The sequence below is a fragment of the Merops nubicus genome, unplaced genomic scaffold, assembly GCF_000691845.1.
Source record: "Merops nubicus isolate BGI_N331 unplaced genomic scaffold, ASM69184v1 scaffold14162, whole genome shotgun sequence".
In the NCBI taxonomy this organism is placed as follows: Eukaryota; Metazoa; Chordata; class Aves; order Coraciiformes; family Meropidae; genus Merops; species Merops nubicus.
Genome location: NW_008591714.1, coordinates 267,410 through 293,270, shown reverse-complemented (window position 1 = coordinate 293,270; position 25,861 = coordinate 267,410). Strand labels below are relative to the sequence as shown.

Genomic DNA, 25,861 nt, shown 5'->3' with positions numbered 1-25,861 from the left:
CAGGGGGAAGTGATTTTTCCCTCTCCCTTCCTCTTCCACACTCTATGAAAGAGTCAGGAAGTGGGTGCTCCAGCCCCTTGGGGGAGAGCACAGCGGGGCCTCCATCCACGTGGTTCCCAGCAATCCTGCACCAACCGAGATTGAGTTTTGTATAGCTTGTGTTTACTTTCTTTTCCTCCCATCTTTGTATGTGTATGTATATATATATGTGTATCTCTCTCTATATATCTATCTACCTCCTTTCTTGCTTTCTGTTCCCTGATAAACAATACTTTATTTTTATTAACTTCTAATCAGTGCAAAGTCTCTCTTACTTCTGACTTCCCTTGTTTATCTCTCCTCTAGGGAAACCTAAGGGATAGGGAGGGGGAGCACAAATTCTGCTCTGTGGGGTCCTGCCCTGCCCCTTTAAATGGAGACACTGTAGCAGTCCTAAAGTTTTCTGGTTCCCTGGTTCTTGAAATTTCAACCATTATGCCTATCTGTAGTTGTTCTATTGGTCACTAGTTTTAGACATGAAGCTTCTCCTGCTGTATTTGTCTGTGTGTATATTCAAACACGCTATTTTCTAGTAGTGGGATTAGACTAAGATTGTAATGAACAGAGCTGTTCTATTCCAAGAGAGTCTCGATGTCTCAGGTGTGGAGGATACAAAAAAGAAAACTGAGTTAATTTACTTGAGCAGCTGAGCTCACACACTAAGGTTTTTCCATTGAAAGAAACAAAGCGATAACTGTGGCTAAGGTTTGTTGACACAGTCTGTTGCTTTGTCTTGTTTGTGTTTCTCTTGGTTATTGTTGTTTAAAGAAATTTAGTTATAAATCACACAACTCAAAGCATGAACAACACTTCTGACAATGTTTGCCTCCTGTTTAGTGACTTGGCTCGACAGACATCATCCTCAAAGAGTGAGAGCATTTGCAGCGTTCCCAGTTTGTGTTTGTGACTCGGGAGGCAGACTCTATGAAACGTCCCTAGTGACCTGTCACACTGCCAACTTGTTGGGCTGAACAGTCTTTTCACTTTACCTTTCACTTTTATCTTCCAACAAATATGGAAACAATTTACTTACAAGCAATACATTTGTACGCAAGCTTAAAAAGCATATACCATTCCTCATCAAATCCTTTACACTGTCTATTTTGTCTATGCTCTTAAGTAGGTTCAGACGTGAACAGATCAAGTGTTCATCGTGTGAGATCCTTTGGCACAGTGGTGTGGTTGTGCCTCTCTTTTCTGTATTTGTGAGGATATAGAATAACAGCCAGGAGGGAAATGGAGACATTTCTTATAGGGAAGTGAAGTTTAAATGGCAACTAAACGTTCCTAGAAAGGGAATTTTTAATCCATTTTTGTTTTTTGCAATAGCAATTTGAGATTTAAACTTCGTATCTAAACCTTCCTGACTGGAAACTGTCCGGCTTTGCTGGGCAACAGGTTCAGAAGGCAGTTAATAAGAGAAGGGGTCTGGCTTAGGTATTTGTATTGTAAAATGCTGTAGATTGTAGCTGATAAGTAGTTACTTGTAGTAGACTGTAGTTACCAGATCATAAGATGTCTGATTATCTCTTTTGCATTTCCATAGCCTTTGGGTTTTTTCCTCAATTACTCTTAAAAAAAATACTTTATATACTCTGAGTATTCTTAAACTCACCCTTTTATTAGGTTTTTCATCCAGTTTTGGCAAAAACCTTAGTAACTCTGTAGGTCTGTTTTACTTGCTGAAATGGTGTAGTACTTATTGCTTTATGTGAATGCCATAAAACACTGAAATGTCAAATTCAGTATGTTGTTTATAATTACAAGGACAAGTCTGTCGTGTGAAGGGAAGGGGGTAGGTGTGGGTAAGGGAGAGACAAATTTGGTAAGAGACCAATCCCCTTGCTTTCTAGCCGGTCCTCAGATATTAGAGGGACTAGGGGCGGCTGAACTTGTCTCTCAATAGGTTCCACTTACGGCCGTGGCTATAGATCCGACACCAGATGCACGAACAGCCTGGTGCTGTAGGTCTGGCTGCATTCAACAGAAGCCGTCGGATTCACGAATAGCACGGGTTCGTGACACCCCACATACAGGTTCTTTGTGATTGCCGGTGATAAATAACACTAAGCTGCAGAATAGCTATATAGCTCTAAAAATGCAATTGCAATTACAATAATAATAATAATCTCCCGGGGAAAATCACTCGGCAGAGCCAGGCCGCAACTCTTACCCAAAGGCGTCCCTGCTGGGGAGGGGCGAGGCGGACAAACCCGTCAGTCAGTCCCTACGACTTGGTGCCGAATTCTCGTCCCACAAACTGGGTCCAAAAAGGGATGACACTTATACCTTTTTTCTGTTATTGGTGTGTAAAGTGTGGGGATGGGGCTGTGGGTAGACAATTGTTCCGTGTAATCAGCATGAAACTCCCTTATCTCCACCTGCATCTGCATTTGCAGGGAGCAGACCACTGCCGTTGTGAGATAGGTGAGAAGATGGGGCAAGCAGCCTCCGCTGCATTCCACCATGTTCCTTATCCAGGCATCTAGTACCCAGACCACCGAATCTTCACCCAGCCCCTGTGACTGCCCTGGCACCAGGCCTATGTTTGCAGTGTCTGGTTTTTGTGATTTGGGCTTGTTTGTGCTTCCAGCATCTGACAAAGTCCTATCAGTTCTTGTACCTGTAATACCCCAACTATTTTCTAATACTGTTCACAAAAATCTTAGATAAGAAAATGTGTTACCTTGATTTTTCTAATAGTAATGTGCAGTTGCAGTAACTTGTAAATCTTGATCAATGGCTTTATCAAAGTAACAAAAAGATTAGGGGTAGGTTTTAGCATTTCTAGTAGACCTTTTATAATTTTTACATTACTCTCGTCATTGTCTCTGTAAAATGTTTTCTGTTATTCTGGGTAGAATTTTAGTAAAATGGTGTCTTAAAATATAAATTTACACCTCCATTACTCAGCAGTCCTCATCAGATGAAATAATAAGCCATAATTTAAATGTATGTTAGTACTAAATGTGAGGTGATCAAATCAATTCTTCAAGTGGTCTGTTACAATAACTTTACTTGCTTTAAACCAAACTGAACAAGCTTCAAAATTACTTTCAGCAAGACAGATTTTTTTTTTTAATTATTATTTTTAAGGCTTATTTTTCCTAATAAAAAAAATCTGGTGGATGACTGCAAATCTGCTGCCTAAAAACTCAAATCTGAATTTTATATCACTCATGAGGTGGAAACACTTTAGCTCAATTTAGAGTAATATATTGGTCTGCAGAGGAAGTGCATACTGAACCCTGCTGTCTCAGGTACACAGCCAAGGGGTGTCTAATATGAAACGTTTTGGGTGCATGCAATAAATCGAGAACGCGTGGAGGTGAGCGGAGGCCCCATCTGCTCTGTCCTAGAGCATGCTTAACTAGGATTGTCATGGTCTTCTTATTAAATCGGAATCTTTCTCCTAATCTCTGAGTTAGACATGACCAGGTTTGCAAGCAGATTTACAATTTTCACTAATTTTTCTACCATGACTTCAAAACCTACTTAACAAAAGTACATTCTGGACTTTTTTAAAGGGAGATTTACTTTTCTGCAGCTGTTTCCCATAGATCAAGCTCTTTCTTGAAGGTTAGGGTTTTAAAACAGCATGAAGATGAACTTGGATTCTTATACCACTCCCCAGCCTCAGCAAACCATAGTTCAAGAAGCATCAAAAAATTATTTTCATAACCAGCCAGAACTAGGGTGCACACATTGCAGAGGTTGGATTGTGGTTAAAGATAAGTATTTAATGGAAACACTTCCACATGTATATAATGGCTCATTAAACTATTTCTAGATATTTAATCTGTTTTTATTTCCACAAAATAACTTGAACCCTCTTTGCTCTCTAGCATCTTGAATGTGTTGGCTTTTTTAAGCCTTTTTTTTCCTTGAGCACACATTTAATCCAAATGGTATATTCCTTGATTATTAAGACTTTGAACCCCAGAAATGTATTTGTTGTGACCAAACTTTGATCATGAAGTTTGGCAAATCCCAGACTTTTTTTTTTTAGTTCAGCCTTTAAATTAATTCTGTTTCCTTTGTGCACACTTGTTTAAAAACTAAAACGTTTTCTTAATTAGGTAGAGATCATCCCTCTAGCTTTCTGTTGTAAAAGTGGTATTCCTTTGACATATAATTTCTGGGGAAGGTCACATACCTTTCTGGTGTTTTTTGCTGACATGCGTGCAGTAAAATCAGGTTGGTTAGATTTTCTCCTGTTGAAGCAGGAAATACAAATAGAATTGGAAATTGGTGGAAGAGCATTGTAGTGCTTTTGCAAATTGCACTGTAATATGGTTAAAAAGAAAACTCTTTGTTTATGGTAGTTAAGAAAACTAATAGCACAAGTCCATTTCACTTTTTGTTTGTAGATATTTGTAGTGTTTAGAATATCAAAGCTTTTGCCAGTGCTTTAAATCCCACACTGCACCTGTTATCTGTGTCATGAAATGATGACAAGAAAACAACTGTCTAAAAAGTTCTGGAAGAACTCTTGAAAGACTGTATAAAAGATGATACAACCCCCTGTTATGAATTCTGAGAGTATTTTCCATTGTGGTTTGTTTTCCTGGGAGGTACTTTCCCTAGAAGTAGAATGTCTAGTCTCTTCTTTCAATAAGGGTTGCCTAAGAGTTCATTTGCTTTCTTTCTACTTTGTATTTGTGTTGTCTTTATAGTCTGCAGTGACATGGATTTATAGCTGTTGTTTCTCTCAAACCAGGACAGCTCCTCACCTCAGCAGTGCTTTGGTAATTAGTTAAGTAGTGGAAATAGTTAAGTATATGTACAAAGCACAGCGCTTTCAGCATTTCTGCTGGTGATTCCCAAGTAATTCAGCAAGAAGAAACATACACTGAGGTGTGGACAGAGCAGGATTCGAGAGAAAAGAGAGGAACTGGCAGTATTTCTGAGCAGTGGGAAGGACTGTGTGCTGGGATTCTGTGCTGACAGGCATGTGTTTGAGGAAAGAACAGGATGGCAGAAGACAAGGGAGGGACAAAAAGATTGATGACATGAGCTTGCTCCCCCAATTTAAAATAAGCATGTAGCATCCAAATTCCAAATGTATCTGCTGTCTGCAAATAGCAGGAAAATCACTGAGAAGCTTGTCTGATAAGGGAGTACACATGGAATAATTCCAGTCTGAATCTGGTAGTAAAGGATGGTCAGGTATTAAAACAATAGCATTAGTTGTAAGAGCTCTAAGCCTGCTTCTCTCTCAGAATTTCCATGCAGTCTTTGTCAAGTCCCTTAACCTCACCTTGCCCTCATGTTTTTCTCTGCCAGTTACCAACTTTCCAGAAGTCTTGCATGGACAAATGTGGTAAGGCACTGAGTAGTTGAGGTGACTTTGTGGTGGTTCGGTTTTTGTGGTTTGGTGTGTTTTTTGTTGGTGTGTTTTGTTGTGTTGTTTTTTTTTTTTTTTTTTTCTGCAGATGTGTAGAGCAGAGTTCTGTATTAAATAAAACCTCCATTTCATAACTGTCTTACAAAGGTGTGTTACCTGAAGCTTCTGTAGCTGGAAATTGTGTGTCAAATAATTGCATGCATTTGCAACTAATTGATTCGTCTGCTAAATATTCTTATGACTTACTAGTACTTCATCTGTAAAGTCAAAATCTGACCTCCAAATTATTTAAACAAACTTCAGGTTGATAACTTTGTTTTCAAGGTGGCTTTGGTCACCTGTACACAATCATCCATGAGATAAATTTCTTTTAATAAATTTTGCCTCAGCTATAGCAGCCCTGTAATGGGATCTGGTCATACGGTGGGAGATAATTCATGGGGAAGGGGCAGGCAGAAAGCAGTACAAATAAAAGAATAAACCCATCCAGTTAGAAGAAATATAGATTTTGCCTCATGCATGCATGGAGGAAGTAGTCTCCTAGGTGCTTCATCTCGGACTGAAATTTTTTTTCCATCATTCAAGCACCAAGTGTCAGTTACCAAATTGTGTTCCTTTGAATGCAAACAAACCCTTTACACTATTGTCAGCAGTTTAGGGAAACTGATTTAGGCATTATCCTGCCTGATGTGTGAGTAATCATCCACACTTGCACAGTGCCTGGTGCCACAGTGGGATCCTGTTACTACAGACAAGTATGAACAGCTTTAATGCGATTAGGCTTTGACTGAGAAAATTCTCTTTGGTCAGGATAACACTCTAACATGTATTGGTCTTCATTATTTTTTTCTTGATTCTTTTCTAGAATTACTATTTTAAATTTGGATAGTTTGTTGTGTTTTAAAATGGATAAACAAGTGAAAAAGCCTGACTGAACTTAAGAAAAATAGCCTGTACAAACAGGCCAATTTGTGTAGACATGGGGAAGCTTTGGGAGAAGAACAGTTGTGGAGGCAGAAAATTGTAGTCCAGCTCGCAAAACTTCTTTCTTACCTAGCAGTTAGCAAATTGGCATATGCATCTCATAAGCATCCATATGGAAGAAAGGTTGTTTTAAGAAGGAAAGGGATTGTGTGACAGCTCTTGAAACCACTAAATACATTGCTAAGCTGGTGTTAATGGTGATTTAAAATAAAAAGTCACTTCTCACATGCATTACGCAGTTCACATAAGTTTTGTAGGGTTTTGGTTTTGTAACAGATAGAGAAATGAGATGTCTGTGCCATGGTTGTTCAGACTTTGTGGCCAGATAAAGGCCCACTTTTTGGTGGCAGAAAAGGCGCCGTGTTGGCTCTTACCTCACCACCATGTCAGATCTGACAAATAACTTGCCTGCATATGGTTTTCCAAAGCAGGACCAATATGTATATTCCTGCTTTTATGTATTTTATGTGATATATCATGCTGGAAGGCTGTGTTTGGGTTTTTCAAACCTCACTGCTGAGTGTTCAGTCCTGTAAAACTGATGTTAACTCTCTAGATATTGTATTGTACCTAAAACCACGAGAGCACTCTGGTAGTTCTGACATGGGGGTCCAAAGAAGTTAACAGTTTTGGTCTGGCTCTATAACCAGAATAGTAATCTGGATGTAGAGTTCTGTATCTGAATAAAAGCTTTGGCTGCCAAATGGACAATGGCCAACTTAACAAAAAATGCCTTTAATTTCAATTAATATATTTTTAGGAGAAAAAGAAAATAAAATCTTCACTGTAATCTTTTAAGACCTAAAATGTATTTTTCAAATATCCTTTGAGACATACAATCCATGAAGCATCAACTGGTTTTGTACAATTACGGTTTTAGGTGAATTATAAACTCTTAAATTAAAATTACAGGCTTCTTTCTAAGAGTCATAAAGGATTAGAGACAGTTGAAAGCAATTTCAAGGGGGAGCTCTACAATGAAAGATTTACCAAGGATTTGAATAAAGGTGCAAATCAAAATGTAATACTTGTAATGCTGTGTTTACTACATAAAACACACCACAAAGAATGAGGTGGTAGAAGTCTTTATTTTTATTTTCTATTGCAATTCTTGAAAGTGACTGTGATTTTTAAATATAGCCATGTCCAGACATGATATTGTTCTGTGACCCTTGCAAGCCTTGGCTCTCTACAATTTAACCCTCACACGTTTATGTAGGAAATGACTTTTTCCTGTGTTCTTTTTTGTTTTGGAGGATTTTTTCAAGTTTTCAACTTCACCTACCTGCAAACCTCATGCAGATAAAAAATTAACCTTGCATCTGAACTTTCTCCATGGGGAATTTTGTCCTTTTCCATTACATTTATCTGCCTATTCCTTATATAAATTGTTTTTCTGAGTTTTTTTTCTGATGTCTTGGGTATGAACTTTGTTAATAGTTGCTTAAATTAAAAAAAAAAAAGTCGCCATTCTTACAACTATGATAAATTCAGTCATTTTTCTGAATTCTTACTCATTAGACTTTTCTCAGTTACAAGGTAAATATTTTAGAGCACATCTTTTTTTCAGTAATAAAGAGATTATCATTAAACGTCACACACAGTTCTTTTCAGTCTGATAGTTTTGTTATTGATGGTCAGAACATTTTCACAAATTAGTAGGGGTTTGGGATATCAGGTTTCAGATGTGCAAATATTGATCTCTTCAAGAGGAGGAATTATATTTGTCGGATGGAAGTATAGAGCTTGATTATTTCTCATCATCCTGTATCGAGAAGACTGGAGCTAAATTACCTAAAAGAACAGATGTTGTTGAAAATATAGACTCTGAATTAACTATCATCTTGTAGGTCTCTATTATACTGTTCTCGTCTTGTCTATAATGGTTTTTTGCTTGGTGACACTTCAGGTCACCTATTTCTGTATATTGTTCTCAGTCTCTTTCTCCTAATCTACAAAACTGTAAACAAGGAGTGATTTTTACAGAAATTTTTGATAGAGTTTACTGAATATCTTGTTAAAGTTGGGTGGGCAGCATGATTTTGACATCAAAACTGTTTGAATTGAAAACACTTCCTGAATGGTTTTCAATGTGATAGTGAGTGTTGTTACTAGATTTGAACTTTTTTAGAGGAATATGTTTCCACTAAAAAATTTCTAGTTTGGCAGAATTCAAGCCTTTTTCAGTTATGATAATTTTGGCAACACTGTGATGGCAACCAAGTAGGTTCCATCTACAGATTTTGTGGGGTGGTTTGTTTGCCAGTTTGAACTCAAATGCATGAGAGCACTCTGGCAGGCTACAAGAAAGTCACAAATGAAATGCTTTGGAGACAGGTCTTTGAGCAGATTGTGCTTTCTGGTTTCTCAGTTTCTTGGCTCTGAGCTGGAGGGAGAACTTTAAATAAGTTTCAGATAAAAAGATGAAATAATATATCTTTGTGTTCTTTCCTACTCTTTCTTTGTTGTGTTGTTTTGTTTTTTTTTTTTTTTTCCCTAAGAAATGTCAGCACTGTTTAGTGGGGTTTTTTTTTGAGAAAAGAGACTAATTTCTGAGTATTCTGTTGTTTATAATGATCTTCATCTTTGAAAGAATTAATTTCTTTAGTTGAACTTTTCCCATAAGAGGTGGGAAAATGCCACTTCTGAACTGCACGAACTGAGAGAAAACTAACATGAATAGAGGTCTTTAACACTAGGACAGTAAATAGTTATCATGCTCTGCCAAATATTAGAGCTCTATGAAGGTAGCACTCTCTGACTGAATTATCTTTTTTTTTATGCTTAATGTATTGTCTTTAATTCATATTCAGCCAGAATGAGTTTTATTAAGTACAGTTTTTCCCTGTACTTAATGTTTTCTAATTTGTCCCCAGATGATCTCAACATGACACATCAGCACTGTGTTCTGGCTGGTTTTCCACCTCGATTCAGTTCAACTCACCGAGTGGCAGATGTAAGTATCCAAAATGGTTTGTTGTTTGGTAATTTGTAAAGCTAATATTCCAGTACTGGATAAGTAGCATTATGTTGTTTTATCCAGAACTGTGCTTCAGTTATGATTAAGACTCAAAATGTTTTCTTGAACAACTGCTCAATTTTTGGACTGAGGTACACTTAGGCATATGAGATATGAATTGAGAATGTGCTACACCACACCTCATGGATTACTGAGGAAATGTAGAAACAACTGTATTTTTACCTGAAATGTTTTAAAACTTTTTTGCTATGTTCATATCCCATTCCTAGTTGAAAGGCAGTATTCATAATGAGATAGAAATACTCAAAACACAACTGTCAGCAATGTCCACTGGCAAAACTGGCCTTTAGGAGGTCAGAACAACTAAGAGCAGTCAGGATTATGCTTTTCCATGCATCTGAGGATTGAAGAAGCAGAGAAGTGATACAGAATCCCTTGTCTCAGAGTCATTTTGAGGTAACAAGGCTTCAGCCTGATAGTCTCAAGTACCAAGACATCTTTTTATTTTTCACTAGACCTGTCCTCCCTATTCCTTTTCATGGTATTATCAGTAGTTTCGCTTATGTAATATTCTAGTGGGAAAGCATACAGAAAATAATAAGGCTGTTTTGTAAAAATTTGTTCTAAAACATTTAAAATAACCACTTCCTTCTTTAAGCAAGGCAAAATATAACACTATTGAATCAAGAGAAATATATGTGTCCATATACTTTTTTCTTTTTATCATTAACCTTCCTAATTTGTGCAGGAATGGAAATGAAGCAATAGCCCCAAACATATCCATAAGTTGCAACATGAGAAAGTGCCTTTATTTCTCAAAACAAAAACAATCTGCCTGCTTGAGTGGGGCTTTAACATAACGTACTCTGTACATCTCAGTGCAAATAATTTTGTATTTTTCATCTCTTATTTTAAGAGTTCTCTGACCTCCTACTCCTTTCTCTGTCATACTTTTGCAGGAAAATGCACACTTGTTTTTACAGTATGAAAAGCTTCTCTATTAAGTGATTATGCTTTCTTTTGGTAAACTGTTGTGGTTTCAAGTTGTATAGTATGGAAATTTTTTACAAAGAATATGAGACCAGAGGCCCCTTATTCAAGATTATTCCCCGAAATTTAACTAAAGGTACAGATACTTAACTGAAAATAATTGAAGGGTATAGATGTCATCTTTCTTTCATTTCAGAAGGATTTTTACAGTTTTCCTTCTAATTTTGAAGGAGAATTAATGAAAAGAAAAGGAACAGAAGTACAGAATTGTTTTGTTCGTATTCCCTATGGCTTGTAAGCAAACAGCTCTCTCAGATGGGACATGGAACTCCATTTTAGTGTTGCAAGGAGCCCATACAACTGGGCGTATAGAGCCTCTCTCCTTTCAATCTATGCTGTGCTAGTTGGCTAGGTGTTTGATGGGTTAGACTGCTGCATAATTTATCTCAATAACTATGTAGACAATCCAGGAGGCATTACACTTTTGCTTAAAAGATCATGATACAAAGTTACAGAAATACATCCCTTCTGCTCCTTCACTTTTATTATTTCAGAAGCAAATACTTCAGTATATGCGAAAAATACATGTGTTCCAAAGTGGTTACATATAAATTTTTTTATTATATCTTTATAGTGTGCAAGAGGAACATTGGAATACATATTTGGGCGATGTGAATTGGCACTCCAGAATTTACAGACTGATTCTGATTCAGTGGCTTTATCTTTGAAATCACTGGAAACTGCAGTTGTAAAGCAAGTAGAAGAAATACATAATGAGGTGAGATGATCTGAAATGAAAGTACTTTAGGTTCTAAGAGGTGCAACCTGTTCACGGAGTTAGTGGAAATCAGGTGTGTTCAGCTACTCCCAAGGCATTGCTCTATTTAAGTTTGAAATGTGTTTTTTATGACTTTTTTACGTGGGTACAGTAATTGGGATTAACTTTGATTCTTTCATTCCCATGAAGTTTTAATTTTTCCTTCTTAAAATCCCTCTGCTGGTAGAGTAAAAGAGTAGTTTCAGTAATATTATGTGAAATCTGATAGTGTGGTGGACAAACAAAATGACTCTTGCACTTCTCTAACAAAGAGGGAGAGAGGAAAATCAGAGGGAAGGAGCAGGTAAAATTTTTCAGTTGTTTGCCAGGTGTTGAAGCAGTTTTTTACAGAATGCCAGGTGTGACATAATCATGAGTATGTGCTTTAAAGTATTGAAGAAAATACAGTGGAAATAATTGTGAGGAGCATACTTAAGCAGGTTTTTCTGGACTGCAAAATATGCAAGCATAACAATGTTTTTTCATAGAATTCCACTGAAGTGCTTTCTTGTGTGAGGAACAGATCTGGAGTCTTAAACACATGGATTTGACAAGTGCACTGAAAATTTCAGACAATATTGTGAAACTGTGGAAAAAGTAATTTTTTTCCTGTATAAAAGGAGGCAGGATCACAAAAAGTGTAATTTGGCTTATTCTCTGTTAGTGGGTAGGATCAGGAATGTGATTCAGTGGACTGAGTCTTCCTCCAACGGTGGTGTTTCTGAAGAAGGTAAATGTTGTAGTGTTTGTTTTTTTTTTTTTTCTTTTTAAGTTACAGGAAATGTAGTCAAGGGTATGGGTTAGGAGTTTAAAATGCCAGATTGTTTAGGTGCTCTGGAAAGCTGTCCTTCCACCTGAAACAAAGCTTTCGGCTGTTCCTGACTGTAAAGCACTGATGATCAATTCTCTTCAAAAACACCTATAGCAACCAGTTAATACAAAGTTCTGAACCAATTTTTGCTTAAGTATCAGTGTTTTTTTTTTTTTTACAGTGCTTCTATATTCAGACATTTTGAAGAAGCTCTGCTGCTTTTCTACTAAGTATGATCAATATTACAAGCTTTATAGTACACAGGTAATTTTCACTCAATTTGGAATCTGTGAAAACTGTTTAAATTGCCAGCTGCTGAGGAATACTCTGTATTGTTACTAAAACTTTATAGAGCACATTTTTATCTGTATTGTGCTTACAGTTGGTAAAATTGAGTATAGCGATGGCAAAAGATTTACACCCTTGACTTTTAGCAAAACAGCTCCAAGAGCAATTTAAAGAGGTCTGATGCATGCAGGCTTTTGCAAAACATTAATCAGGCTCAGTCCATAAAACTACATGCATATGTGGTTTGCCCAGCTAGGGCCACATGCCCAGCTGGTGTAAATTTGCACGGGTCCTTTAACATCAAAGGCATGTGCCGTTTACATCAGGTGAGAGACTAGCCCCTGGTGTTTGCAGTCACCTGGATAATTTTGCTGTGTGACACACAGGGATGTTTCCTGTTACGCATATGGGATATGCTGTAACAGAAATCATTGTTTAACTTGTACGTATGGTGCACTTAGACTCAGTGGACACATCGGATCTTTATTTCATTTGAAAAGAGAAGGCCTGCTTACCTTTTTTTTTCTCTTATCTTTATTTTTTTTTTTTATCCTAAGGCCAACTCTTCAATTAGAGGATAAATTCTGGATGTTGAAGTGCTGCTCAAATTTCATTATCTTGCTGCATAAGTAGACAAAATTATTAGTGGCTTATCACTGGGGTAAATTCACCTTTCTTTTTGAAACATCACTGAAGTGAAAACATACAGATCTGTGGGGCTAATGCAACTTTTTTGCATATAAAAGCTCCCTACCTTCTTTTACTTACTGTATAATAAATGTGTTTTCAGGCCACTAACATAAAATACAGGTTTTATGTTTAAATTTTCTCAGGCAAGTGAAGCAACAAGAACGTGGTTTGTTTCTTTAAATGATCAGTTTACTGATGAAAATGAGTCTTCCATTTAATTGGCGTGGTCAGGATTTGGTCACTGGTTGTTGTCTCTTTGTAGTTTTATAGTAGTAATAAATATATAATACCACATTGCACAAAAAGCCAAATATTATCATAGGTGAAGTTCTGCACAGTATTCAACTTAGATAACTAGATGCAGCCATTGTGCTGGATTCTTTCTGAAACTCTAGAGGTTTGGTTTCTTTACCCGTTTTGCTGTACCTCTGAAGTAATCATCAGAGATCATTAACTGGAACAGAACCATCACAGTACCATCAGGCACTGTGTGACTAAGCTAAAATATAGTAGTTCAGCATAGATTCACAGTCTGTGCTGCAATTAACTGCTTTGCCAAATGAGGCCTGGATGAATTATCTGTCTGCTAGAGGGGAAAAGCCTAAGAGCAAGTCTGAAGGAATAAGGAGGTATGAGTATGTGCCTTCACTTTTCTTTTCCTGGGCAGGAAAATTAACTTGCTGTGCTGATAAACTGAGTTTGAACTGGAGACTGAAGCATGAGTGGAGAGTTAGTTTTCTCCATTTCTGTGATGGCCAGAGAAACCTCTAAAAGAGGTATCGGTGAATCTCTGGGGATGTCTTCCCTCATGTTGGGTTTCCCCAAGTTCATTTCTCAGAGCCCTGTCTTGAATGTCTTGATGGAGGTATGCCTGTGGATAAAGTAAGATGCTAACCTGAGGAGATTTTTGCCACCTCTAACAGGCAGCCAGCTAGAAGTTTAATATTTCTTTAGACTTACCTTTGTTGTTGTGGTCTCCCTCACTAAAAGAGCCTTCAAAGGAAGAATATCTGAATAATTGTGAGGTATATGCTACTTGTTAGATGTGCAAATCACTCCCAACGTGTCCTTTGTAGTTTTAAGTAAAGATAATCATAACTAAAGGTGGTCACATCCTGATTGTCTGAGTAGCTTATGGGCTTGAAGTCTGAACAAATACTTCCGTGGCAGGGTGTCCAGTGACCAGAGTGCAGCAGGGTGAGCAGAAGTGATTACCTGGAGGGCTGTGAAGTACAATAGCCTAACAGTGCACACACAGTGCTGGAGGTGGAAGTTAGCCCTTTAAGCAGTCAGAATGCTGTTTGGCCAGTAATCATTTATCCTGAAATAAATTATACTGCATCGTTCACTGAATGTGAACCTCTTGCCCCTACTGAGTCACATTTGCCTTTCTAAAATGTATACAGTGGCTGGGTATGTCCCAAACAGAGCTACAGGGGACCTGGGGAAACCCATTGTCAAGTAAATGCTTTTTAAAGTAATAAAACACTGCTGGACAGATGATGTAAATGCTCATACATATAAAAATAAATCTGCAGAAAAGATTATTGCCAGTCTATTCTTCACAGCTCAAAGAAAATTTGTTTTCCTCACTCTGGTAATAGTTCATGTTACGTGAGGTAGTTTCAAGGCTTCATTATTTGCCAACACCAAAATAATAATCTGGTATTCTCTATGACATAAAATACTAGACACTAGGGGAAGTTTCCTTAGCATCTGAGTGCTATGTTGAAAATGAAACAGCTTTGAAAGGGTAGGCTTTTGTCTTTGTCGGCGTTTTTGCTCAGCTGTGATTACCAAGTCTTGACTGCCGTGGTTAGATATGGAGACTGAATTGTTTGCTCTGGTGCTTTGGAGGTACAGTCTCTTTTGCCTACAGCAAATCTATTTTTATGGCACAAGTAGATAAATTTAAGGGTGGTGAATGCACAGGGATGTGGAAGAGCCTGGGCTAGCTAAGTTAAAGGTATATGGTGTTAGACACTGAGGTCACTGCTGAGAAAGGGCAGTGGTGTACACAGCCAAAGGAAGGTTAATACATTTTAGTACATCATGGGGAGCTGACAGCATGGCTGGTGGCTGGCTAGTGTGGCAGAGAGAAAATATAGATCATCTACGTGTGTGGCATTTAATAACCAATACTTTTAAATAATTGACTGAGGAGCACTGCCTCACAAGATGTCAAATGCTGCTGTTGGCCTTTTACTACCCAGTATTGACTATAACCTAACATTGGCCTTTAATCATTGTTTCAGGTAATGCTGAATACCAAACAAACTTAGCATAAGTGGAATCTCTGGAGATTTTTTAGGAAAACGGCATCCTTGCATATATCTAAAACAAGGATAGAGTGATAGAGAAATCATGTCACCATTGCCTCATAAAGATTTCCCCCTCCCCCCTCCCCAAATCAACAGTTATCTGTTTTGAGGGGGTAGTTCAGAATACTCATTTGTCAGGTACCGTGATGGCTAAGGTGGTGGATGAAACCTTTTTTTTTTTTTCTCCCTGAACCCCATTTTATTAACTCATTCTAGAGTTATGTGGAGACATTGTGAGATGAATGTGGACCTGAGTTTGAGACCCATAGTAAATGGTCTTTAAACAACAGCATGTTGCTATTTGGTACACTGACCTCTGATGAGACCAGCTAATCCTGCACAGAATTAACTAGCCTCTTGCTAACCTTCACCTCTTGCACCTAAAAAGCAGCTTTTCTCTGTCGAGTTGTATGTTCTGTGTAGGGCCAAGATGCCAGACTTGAATTAGATTGAAATTACATAATTGGGATTAAGGAAGATTAAATCAAAATGACTAGTCAAAAATCAGATTGAAATAGATTCTTGTTGTGCTGAACCCTATTGTAACCTTGATTTCAATGTCTTAAAAAAAAATTAATGGTCTCACATGATTAATTTCATGAAACATATTTGTCAGACATCATGTGTTATAGCCCTTCCATGGTGTAGGCCAGGAAAAACAGAAAAGTGTGGGGAGAAAAAAAAAGTATTGAGTACTTAAAACTCTAGTTGAACTGTTGATATGCTCAGCATTCCCAAAGCTCTGCACACTGATTTTTAAGAAGCTCCGATCTGAATGAAGCAAATTTTCTTTCAGCTTTTTTTAGGAAGGTTGTCATCAAACTTCTCTGCTAAAAGTTACTAGGCTAGAAGTCAGGTCTTTTTAAAATGTTGAAAGTCTGCTAACTCATCATATTATGTTTTACAACAAGGGTTCTTTAATATTCTTTATACATCTCAAATTTAAGTATCTTTTATATGTATGTTAAGATACATATAAAATACTTTTATAAGTATGTTAAAGATTACACTTTAACATACATTGACAGAACATTTAGTTAATGTTAACTAGAACCCTTTGAGTTTTCTGTAGCTGTTTTGTTCACCCTTGCAGGGAAGAAATTGTTAGGTGACAACATGGGGCAGTTTTCTTTATTCTTTCACCTTGGCAGGTTGTTTTTGTTTGCATCACTGGAGCTGAGCAGGGATAAACAAAAACTTCTTTGTGGTATAAATAATGATTAAAGCATCTTTGAACTCAGTGTGAAACATAACTACCACAACAAAGATAAATACAGAATTCTAAAGACCAGAACTATGGGTTACCATTAAAGGAAAAAAGGCTCAGTGGAAATTAGAATAAATGGAATTATTTTGCTTAAAGAATATTTGATGAGCTATATATTTATATTATGTTTTAGTAAGCTAATATCTCTTTTATCTGAAAGTTGATGGACCATCCAATATATGATTTTTAAAAAAACAAAAACACGACTAGTGAAGCATTGCATCATTTACTGTGTTTCATGTTCTAAAGAAAAGTATTGGCTTGTGCCTGATGGAATTTTTTTATTGTTTCTGTGGTGGACTTGTTTTCTTTGTAAAGCAGTTTCCACACAAGCTCTGTCCTAGAAAACTCTGTTGCTTCAGAAGCCCCCAAAAGCTGTTTTGATTCCCTGGGACATGGAAGTTGCTGAGCTGTGTGGGATTGGTGTGAGGGTGGGCCCAGCATGGGGAGCTCAAGCAGCCAGGACCTCCCCCTTTCATATGACTGAAATAGTTTGAAACCCACGATGTTGATCAAAATAATCCAGAGTTGGTACGTTTGACTGAATTGTAAGTAAACCCAACCTTCTAATATTCTTTGTACATGTACCATGTGTAAAGATGTACATGTACCACGTGGGCGTTGCACCTCTCTAGGTTTTAAGAGTAACTCAGATGACCAGTTCGTGTGGACTAGAAAGAAAATAAACATGTGGCTGTAAGGGTGCCTGTAGAAATGAGTACATTGGTAACCTTCTCTTTTTCTATGAAGCTCTTCAGGTATTGCTGGATTCATGCAATACCCTGTTCCTGCCCCAAATAATAAACATAGATGTTTATACTGCCATATGCTTTTATCTTGCAGGTTGAATTTGAGTGGCTTAGGCAGTTCTGGTTTCAGGGCAAGCGGTATTTGAAGTGCACTGATTGGTGGCTTAAGCCTATGGCTAAATTGGAAGAATTCTGGAGAAAAATGGAGATTATGGTAAGTACTACTTTTATAGTCTAAAGCCTCTAGTTCTTAATTCTGAGAGCACTCACAATTATGTTTTTAATTGTACTGTAGTAATGGGTTTTAAACTTTATTCAGAACATATGACAAGTAGAATCAATGTCATCCTTCCACTGCCACCTCCTATATTTCTCCTCAGTAGCCAGAAAAATGTGAGCAGAGTAAGATCCAAAACACCAAGATTTTAATTATTTCCTGACTTTACTTGTTTTTAAAGTTTCACAGCCTCATAAGGTGACAGCCATACATTACATCGCACCAACTGGTGCACGAAACAGTGTGTTGCCTGTGTTTTTGTACAACATCAGGATAAACAACTCTTCTGTTGACAACAACAGCAAATGCATCTGAGGACAGTTGAAAGTAAAATCTGATGATCTGGAGGTTAACTGTCTGTAGGCCACCTGCATGTGTAACACCATGGCTGGTACCAAGAAGTGGTGGGTGGTCTCTTGAATAATAGTAGTGATGTTGGTGCTTGTATGCTTGAAAGCATATCCCTGCATTCTCGGGAAGCAGACTGGGTGTCAGGCACTCTCAGCCTGCTCGCTGTTGCTGTCCAAGTAGAGACTCTGCTGGGAGACTTTGCTAGTGTAAGTGTTTGATACAATTCCAGCGTGCCTGCTCTCAGATTTGTACACAGAAGGAACTATATTGACAAACGTGTCTTACTCATATCCTTCTGTCTGCATTAGAAGCTTCTTTTCAGACATTTCTTCTGGTCACAGCATAAAACTCAATTTACTCACAGCTGACGTGGAAAAGTTTGTAATGTAATGGAGGATGCAGAATATGATTTGGTGTAGAGGTGTTTGTGAATCTCTGGAAGTATGGTACAACAGGAATATGCTCTTGAGTTTGGAGGGACATATTGTGACTCCCTAACCTGCTCAGTCATTGGAAGCATTTCCAGCACTGGCTGGTTTTCTTGGAAAACAGAAGAACTTGATTTGCGAAATCAGTTGCCACAAAGTATCAGTGAACATGAAACTTTCCTACAAAAGGAGAGAAATAATTTATAACTTGTTTATGTGGGTTTTTTTCCTCATTTTTTGTGTTCTTAGAGCGACCTTTATAATTAAAAAAAAAAAATCTTTTGGTTTGTTTTTCTTTCAAATGACAACTTACTCTTTATAACACAGGCTTAGATGAGGTAGAGACAAGAATGTTTGATTGTTAGTTTATATCCATTGTGTATTGAGAACATAGCAAAACAACAAACTCAGGAATTCTCAGGGGTTAGGTTTTCTGCAGTTGGTGTGACATTACCATGTGTCTCTAATTAGAAACGTGGTGGCGTCAGTGTATCTCCTTTCAACAGGCTTCACCATGATATTTATCAGCAAACTGAAGGTTGGGCCAAGACAGAAGCTGCTTCTAATTTAAATTTTTAAAATTGCTTTAATGTTTTATGACTTATATTAATCACAATTAATTTCAGCAATTGAAGGAGACAGGAGAGAATGTTAATTGCGAATGTCTGTTTTGTTGAGTCCCTAAATAAATTTGGTGCTTACTGTATTCAGGATTTGGAGGTAGGGTGGGTGGTTTTTGGTGGATTTAACCTACATTTTGTCCTTTAGTGTTTCACAAAATGACAGTAGGGGGCAATGTTGAGCCGCGGTTTTAACGCAACGACAGGCACTGACTTCATAAAAACACATAGAAATGCAGCATTAACATCAAGAATTATCCCTGTTGCTTCAAGTTAGCTGTAATCTCTAAGATTCCATAACACAGGAAATCAATTGCGGGTTAACAAATTCAACAGCAATTTAACATAAAAAGTGCAGTGTTTTGGTGCATGCTCAGCTTCCACAGTATTAAGTTAAATCAAAAAGGTATTTCTGAAGGTACGCAATAGTCTACAGGCAATGTTTTTCCTCCAAATTTGTAATTTGAGCTGGATGATTCTTTAAAAAAAATAAAATTGTCTTAAAATGCTAAAAATAAAAATGTCTTAGAATTGTTGATCTTGTCTCAGAAGAATGTTGGTACTTAAAAAGAATTATTACTTAAAAGAAAATCCTTAAACAATATGTTTTTTCTTACTTTTGTGTACAAGCTGAATGGCTCCTGACTTTTATATATATATATGTGTGTCTAATCTAGAGTAATATGAAAGTCAGTAATCTAGAGTAATATAAAAGACCTTGAGGTCCCTCCATGCCTTTTTTTTTATTTAATAAAGCAGCTATAAAGAAGAAAAGAAAGTTTCTGAAATAATTTCTGATTCGGCTAATTGCAGTTAGTCCAATGTCAGAGCAGCGTATGATACTTCAGGAAGTTTAATGCGATGTCTTCAAACCTTTGGGCTTTATTTAATATTTTTGTACATTATAGCAAGCACACAATTTTATCATAATGTTTGTTCCTGGCATTTCTTTCCCTGAGGATAGTTTTACTTAGAGCTTGCTCTTGTGATGTAAATGTTAAACCTTTCATTTGAATGACATTCTGATAAAACATCACATTTCCCACAATATTACCTCATGAATTTATGAACCATTAAATCTAAAGCAGTTTAACCAATCTTCTTCTCTTTTTCCCCCCTCCCTTGAAAATATGAAGGCTATTCAAATGTTTGAGGGTTTTTTTTAAAAGTCATCCAAGATTAACACGTTATCGTCTGCAACATCAGGATAAATGCTTGCTGAATTCAAAGGCAGAGTTACCATTTGAAAAAAGACGGTACAAGCTTTGCTTTCTGGGTAAAGAGAAGTCTGAAAAGCTGAAATCTCATGTGAGGAAGTCTTGCTGTAGCTGTTCTGAGATTCAGTGGAGAGACAATTTGTCTCTCAGGGTCTGATATCATGCAAAGCTTGCAATCTGACATTTATTTTAGCTATGAAAATCTTTTAACACCATGCCAAATCTGTAAGAACTGCAGAAGTCCTACAGACCTTTTTTTTTTGTTTGTTTATTTTTGTTTTAGGCTGATTCACATTTGAATAAGTAGAGTATAAATCAATGGAGTATTTTTTGTTTGTGGAATGAAATTTAAATATATATGAGTATACTTAAATATTGAGTCTTTAAAGACTTCTAACATTATCTAGTGCTCCCTTAAAAAATAAAATAAATGAAGATCCTAGTAGTGCTATATGGTGTGAATTGTATTTCCTGCTTTGACAGTCCATTTAGCAATGTAGCAATGTATTTATATGGCAGTTGGCCTTAATAACCTTTATTGACTTTAGTGGGTAAGAGCCAAGACTGAGATTATTAAAATGTATCAGTTTCATTGCAGTATAAAATCACAACATATATAGTTAAGTTAGGTAGGCTAGGCTCCATTTAATCTTACCTATTTATGCAGGAATTTGGCAAGATGGAAAAAATTGTAGAACTAAAATGTAGAGAAAAGTATGACTGATTTGCAGTTATATTTAACAGCATGACTGTTTCCCTAGGTCTTAAAGGAATGAAACATAGATCTCTGAGAGATGATTTAAATGGTATAACTGAAACACAAGTAATTGTTACACCGTTTGTTTCACTTCTTGGCATCCTAAGATACAGCTAATGGTAATGAAGTGCAGCACACGTTTTAATTTATAAATGTAGTGTAAAAGCAGAATTGTGCACGCTCTGGATAGTGGGGATGAGCAACGTGACATTTCATGCAAACTGATATCTTTCTGCAATGCTTGCATCTTGATTTGTAAAACACATAAAAACTGTATTTAATACTCAAGTTCTTATTACTGGTATTCTCAAAATCATGATTTTATTAGTTTAGACAACTAGCTTGAAATCAGAGCCAGACTGTTTTCTTGTATAGTTATTTTTCTTTGCTTTTTGAGGTATATTTCATTATTTGCTACTATTGCTACATATAAAGTATGTAGTAGTTGCAGCTACAAGCCACTATTTCAGAGGCTTACAGCCTGACCAGATTGAGTCTAGGCTGAAACTTGTGCTACAAAATCTCAGCCCAGGGCCATAATGTGTTTATGTTTGTTTTTTCTTTTTCTCCAAATTAAAACAAGGGTTTAAATATTTGTTTAAATAATCACAGTATTGCAATTCCAGAATGACCATGAAAAGCTATAAGTGAAAATATGCTTTTAAAAGGAATTCTGCTAGCTTTTGTAGACTTTGGCACTTTAAACAGATAACAATTTTTTATTTTTTTTTTTAAATTTTTTAATTTTTTTTTAATAAAGATAATGCCATCACAAACAGGCTGGTTGGTGGTTTAGCTTTTTTCAGACAATGCAGAGCAACTTAACTGACATTTGAATTGGTTTGACTTTTGTCAGCCAAAATTCAAGAAATTCTGTGGTACTATTTTGATTTGTTTCCATTTCTATTTAGCTTTCCCCTTGTGCTTAGCTAGTGCAGCCTCACAGCCTTTATTGGAGGGCCTTGCAGTGATGGGTGATCCTATTTGCCTAATGAGCTGTGAAATGTAGGCACAACATGGCATCTCAAAGACCCAAATTTTAGCCATATTTCTTGTCTTTTGGGGCTCTTCTTATCTGTTTAGGCCAGACCTTTTAAATAAATGTATTTTTGGCAGGTTATATTTTGGGTAAACTAGGAGTCAGATGTTTCTAGAAATGTACCTTTTATTTTCAACGGCAACAACGACAAAACCTGATCTTGAAGACTTGGGTTTTATTTTCTCTCTCTTTTTTTTTTTTTTTTTTTTTTTTAATTTGGCACTAATTTCCTTGACCTCACTATTTTTAGCTGTCAAAAATGAGAGAACGGATTCAGCAGTGTGTAGCAGAATCACTACCAGTCTTTTTCTTTAAAAAAAAAAAAAAAAAAAAGTAAAGTTGCACTACACATCTTTGAGAAAGAAAAAATATTTACAATTCTGAGGGAATTCAGACTTAAGCTTCCAAAACAAAGTGTGTGCTGAAAGCACAAAGGACTGTGTTTATGATTCTCTTTGAAGTGTTTTTGCAACAGGATAAGGAAAATTTTAGAAACTGTCTGATAGTGTTCAGGGTAAATACTTAAACCCCTTTAGAGAATTTCACACACAGATACTGTGCAGCAGAAAAAAGGATACTTATGTTTCCTAAAGCTGCTACAGCCTACAGCTTTGTACTTAAAGACAGAGGTGTTGAATAGAATTCTACTGAGGATACATCCAGTGACAATATCTACAGGAACATCAGAGCAAACCAGTGGATAGCACTTTCCATTTTTAACCCTTATTTGAGCAGTTTGAGATCTAAGCTGTGCTGATATAAACCACTACAACATTTCTGTTACAAACTGGAATTGCTGAAAGGGCAGTCTTCCAGCTCATACAACATACTGTGAGAATGACACTGAAAACGTTAAGGTTATAATGTAAACTGGCATAAGCCAGGCAAAGTTTAGGACAAATTATATCCTATGGGAAAGTGAGATGCCTTTCTGACAGCACAAATGGGAGGACCATGGGTGGCTTGTGCAGCTGTGCATGTGGTGTGGCTGGGAGTGTGTGCTGCACCAGATGGTGTAAAGGAGCTGGGCATGCTGGCCTGGCCTGGCTTCCCTTCGAGGTGCATTGGCACCAGAGGGTACCCATTTGGTTGTAGGTGTTCTTGTGTACACAGCTATATCTTGGTGAGCTTTGGTTTTGGGTGACTAGAATTCTGTTGTCTTGTGCTTAACTCTTACTGTAAGAAGGCCTCTTTCTGTCACCTTCACTGCATTTTTATACTGTCAAATGTATGTGATTGTCTGCAGTACATACAGGTACTTGCATGTAAAATGGGGTGAGTTCTCTGTTAGCATATAAAACATAAAAACATGGAACACACAATCAGCAGAAACCAAAATTGTGAATATGGGTTATACCCCAGTCTTCTATTTGTGTAAACAGATGTGTCTGAGCTGAGTGTGGTGGCTTACACGGGACTCTCCACCACTTGTAAAAGTTTTCTCACTGTGGATGGACTAGCAGAGCTGGTCCACAGCATGACTGTATGTGCATATACACGCTCCTACACACAAAGACATGCATGGGTGTGCTGGGGTTTTTAACTGTACTGATCTTCTAATGAACTTCTTCGTGTAACTTTGGAATTGTATTTAGAGAAAAGGCATTTATAGGGAATGAGCACCAGGGGCACCTGCTCACAGTCCCTGGCAGCAGGAACAATGTAGGAGAAGTATTTAGAGAGCATCAGGCTATGTTTGGTAGTACTGCCAGTCACCCCGTGTGTGTTGGAGAGGGAAGAGCTCGGACCGTAGTTCCTGCTGCATCCCTCTGAATCCAGTCTCAGTCCTGGCATGATATTTTAGAACCTTGTGTTGCCCTTTTGTAGTTAATGGGAGCTATATGATTGATTTCAGTGAAAGTGGAGTTGGTATGATGGGGATACTGTAGATTGTATAAAATTGTGTTGTTTCCACCTTTTTTTTCCCCAGAACCTTGGATGGACCTGTACTGGAATAACAAAAGATCTTTTCTACCAATTGTGTATTTATGGAGGCTTATTATTTGCTGTGGATATAGTGAAGTAGTAGTGGTATGCTACTGTTTTACTAGTACAATTATTCTTTGCAAAGCCTTTTATATTATTAAAAATCCATTCCCTAGTAGAAAAACTGAATAAAAGACCATGTGTGAGCACAGAGAATAGCATTTCTTAAAAAGAAATTGTTTTTGAAATTTGTATATGTGTATGTTACATGAAACTTGATTAATTATAATAAAGTGGCTTCTAGTTCTCATTTGTACAGTCATAGAAGGGATCAGATACAGAGCTTACAGATGTGTGCATTTCTGTATTCATGTTTATGGATGTGCTATGTAGGTACAAGAAAAGATTTGGTTTAGTGTTGAAACTGAATTACAGTGGTTTGGCAGGAATACTTTTTGCTGTGATTTTTATAAACTAGAGGAAGTTGTGATTTTGAGTTAAAGTGAAAGCAAATGGCAATCTGACTAAAATGTCACCATCTACATTGCTGTTATTTTTTTTTTTTTTTTTAGAGTACGTCTAGTATTGCTAAATGCAGTTTTATTGCTGTTGTATTTTAGTGGCTATGTAGCCAGTATACAACAGAATACAGCTGGTTTACTTTCCAAATGGCTTTTTAAGCAAAATAGGTGATGTCTTCCAAAAAGCTACCATGGCTGCATTGAAATTTTTTGTTTCCTATCTGATCATCAGTCCTTATCATTCCAAACCAGAACATAGGTGAATAGTGCTTTTTGCAATATGTTTTTTAACAGTTACTTCACCTCTGATCAAAATTACAGCTTTCGTTTTATATGTAACGAAATAAAACTTGGCTTCAATACTTGCCATGGAAAGCATTATGGGCTGATGGATTAGGTGCTAATTCTTTCACAGACCTTCTGTTTAGCTTGTGCAAGTAACCTAAGTGTGGTTTTCAAAATCAGTGTGGAGATCAAAACATTGAGGTTTTTCTTTGGTTTTAGATGGCAGACTATTTCTGATCGTAAATTCCTCATCAGTAAAATGAGGCTATGATTTTTACTGTAACTGAAAAAGAGTTACTTATTGGCTACGTCCTAGTGAAAGAACGTTCTGCAGTTGAAGGAGCCCAACAAATTTCTGCTTCCCCCTTACCAGGATTGGAAATTGTAGAATTTGGGCCACTTCTAAGATGGTTTTTAATTTCTTTCTTTTCCTTCTTTCTTTTCCTTCTTTCTTTTCCTTCTTTCTTTTCCTTCTTTCTTTTCCTTCTTTCTTTTCCTTCTTTCTTTTCCTTCTTTCTTTTCCTTCTTTCTTTTCCTTCTTTCTTTTCCTTCTTTCTTTTCCTTCTTTCTTTTCCTTCTTTCTTTTCCTTCTTTCTTTTCCTTCTTTCTTTTCCTTCTTTCTTTTCCTTCTTTCTTTTCCTTCTTTCTTTTCCTTCTTTCTTTTCCTTCTTTCTTTTCCTTCTTTCTTTTCCTTCTTTCTTTTCCTTCTTTCTTTTCCTTCTTTCTTTTCCTTCTTTCTTTTCCTTCTTTCTTTTCCTTCTTTCTTTTCCTTCTTTCTTTTCCTTCTTTCTTTTCCTTCTTTCTTTTCCTTCTTTCTTTTCCTTCTTTCTTTTCCTTCTTTCTTTTCCTTCTTTCTTTTCCTTCTTTCTTTTCCTTCTTTCTTTTCCTTCTTTCTTTTCCTTCTTTCTTTTCCTTCTTTCTTTTCCTTCTTTCTTTTCCTTCTTTCTTTTCCTTCTTTCTTTTCCTTCTTTCTTTTCCTTCTTTCTTTTCCTTCTTTCTTTTCTTTTTTTCCAGATGGGCAAGTTCTATGCATTTAAGTATGACAGAAGGAGCTTACTGTGTTTTGGCTGACCCCGACTGTCTCCTGACAGTGCCCAGTTCTAGCTCTCCGGAGCTTTTGAGTGAATCTTTTTAGCACTTTTCATTTCTTGCTACAC

At 36.9% G+C, this 25,861-nt stretch overlaps 1 protein-coding gene across 1 annotated transcript in view; it reads left to right on the top strand.

Moving 5' to 3' along the window:
* The window catches only part of FTO (fat mass and obesity associated), a 192,126-nt gene that overhangs the window by 10,314 nt on the left and 155,951 nt on the right, over positions 1–25,861 (top strand). The window contains exons 4-6 of the mRNA XM_008950364.1: positions 9,247–9,326; positions 10,975–11,118; positions 17,378–17,497. Of these exons, the coding sequence (XP_008948612.1) occupies positions 9,247–9,326; positions 10,975–11,118; positions 17,378–17,497 (344 nt within the window). The remainder of the gene's footprint in view (positions 1–9,246; positions 9,327–10,974; positions 11,119–17,377; positions 17,498–25,861) is intronic.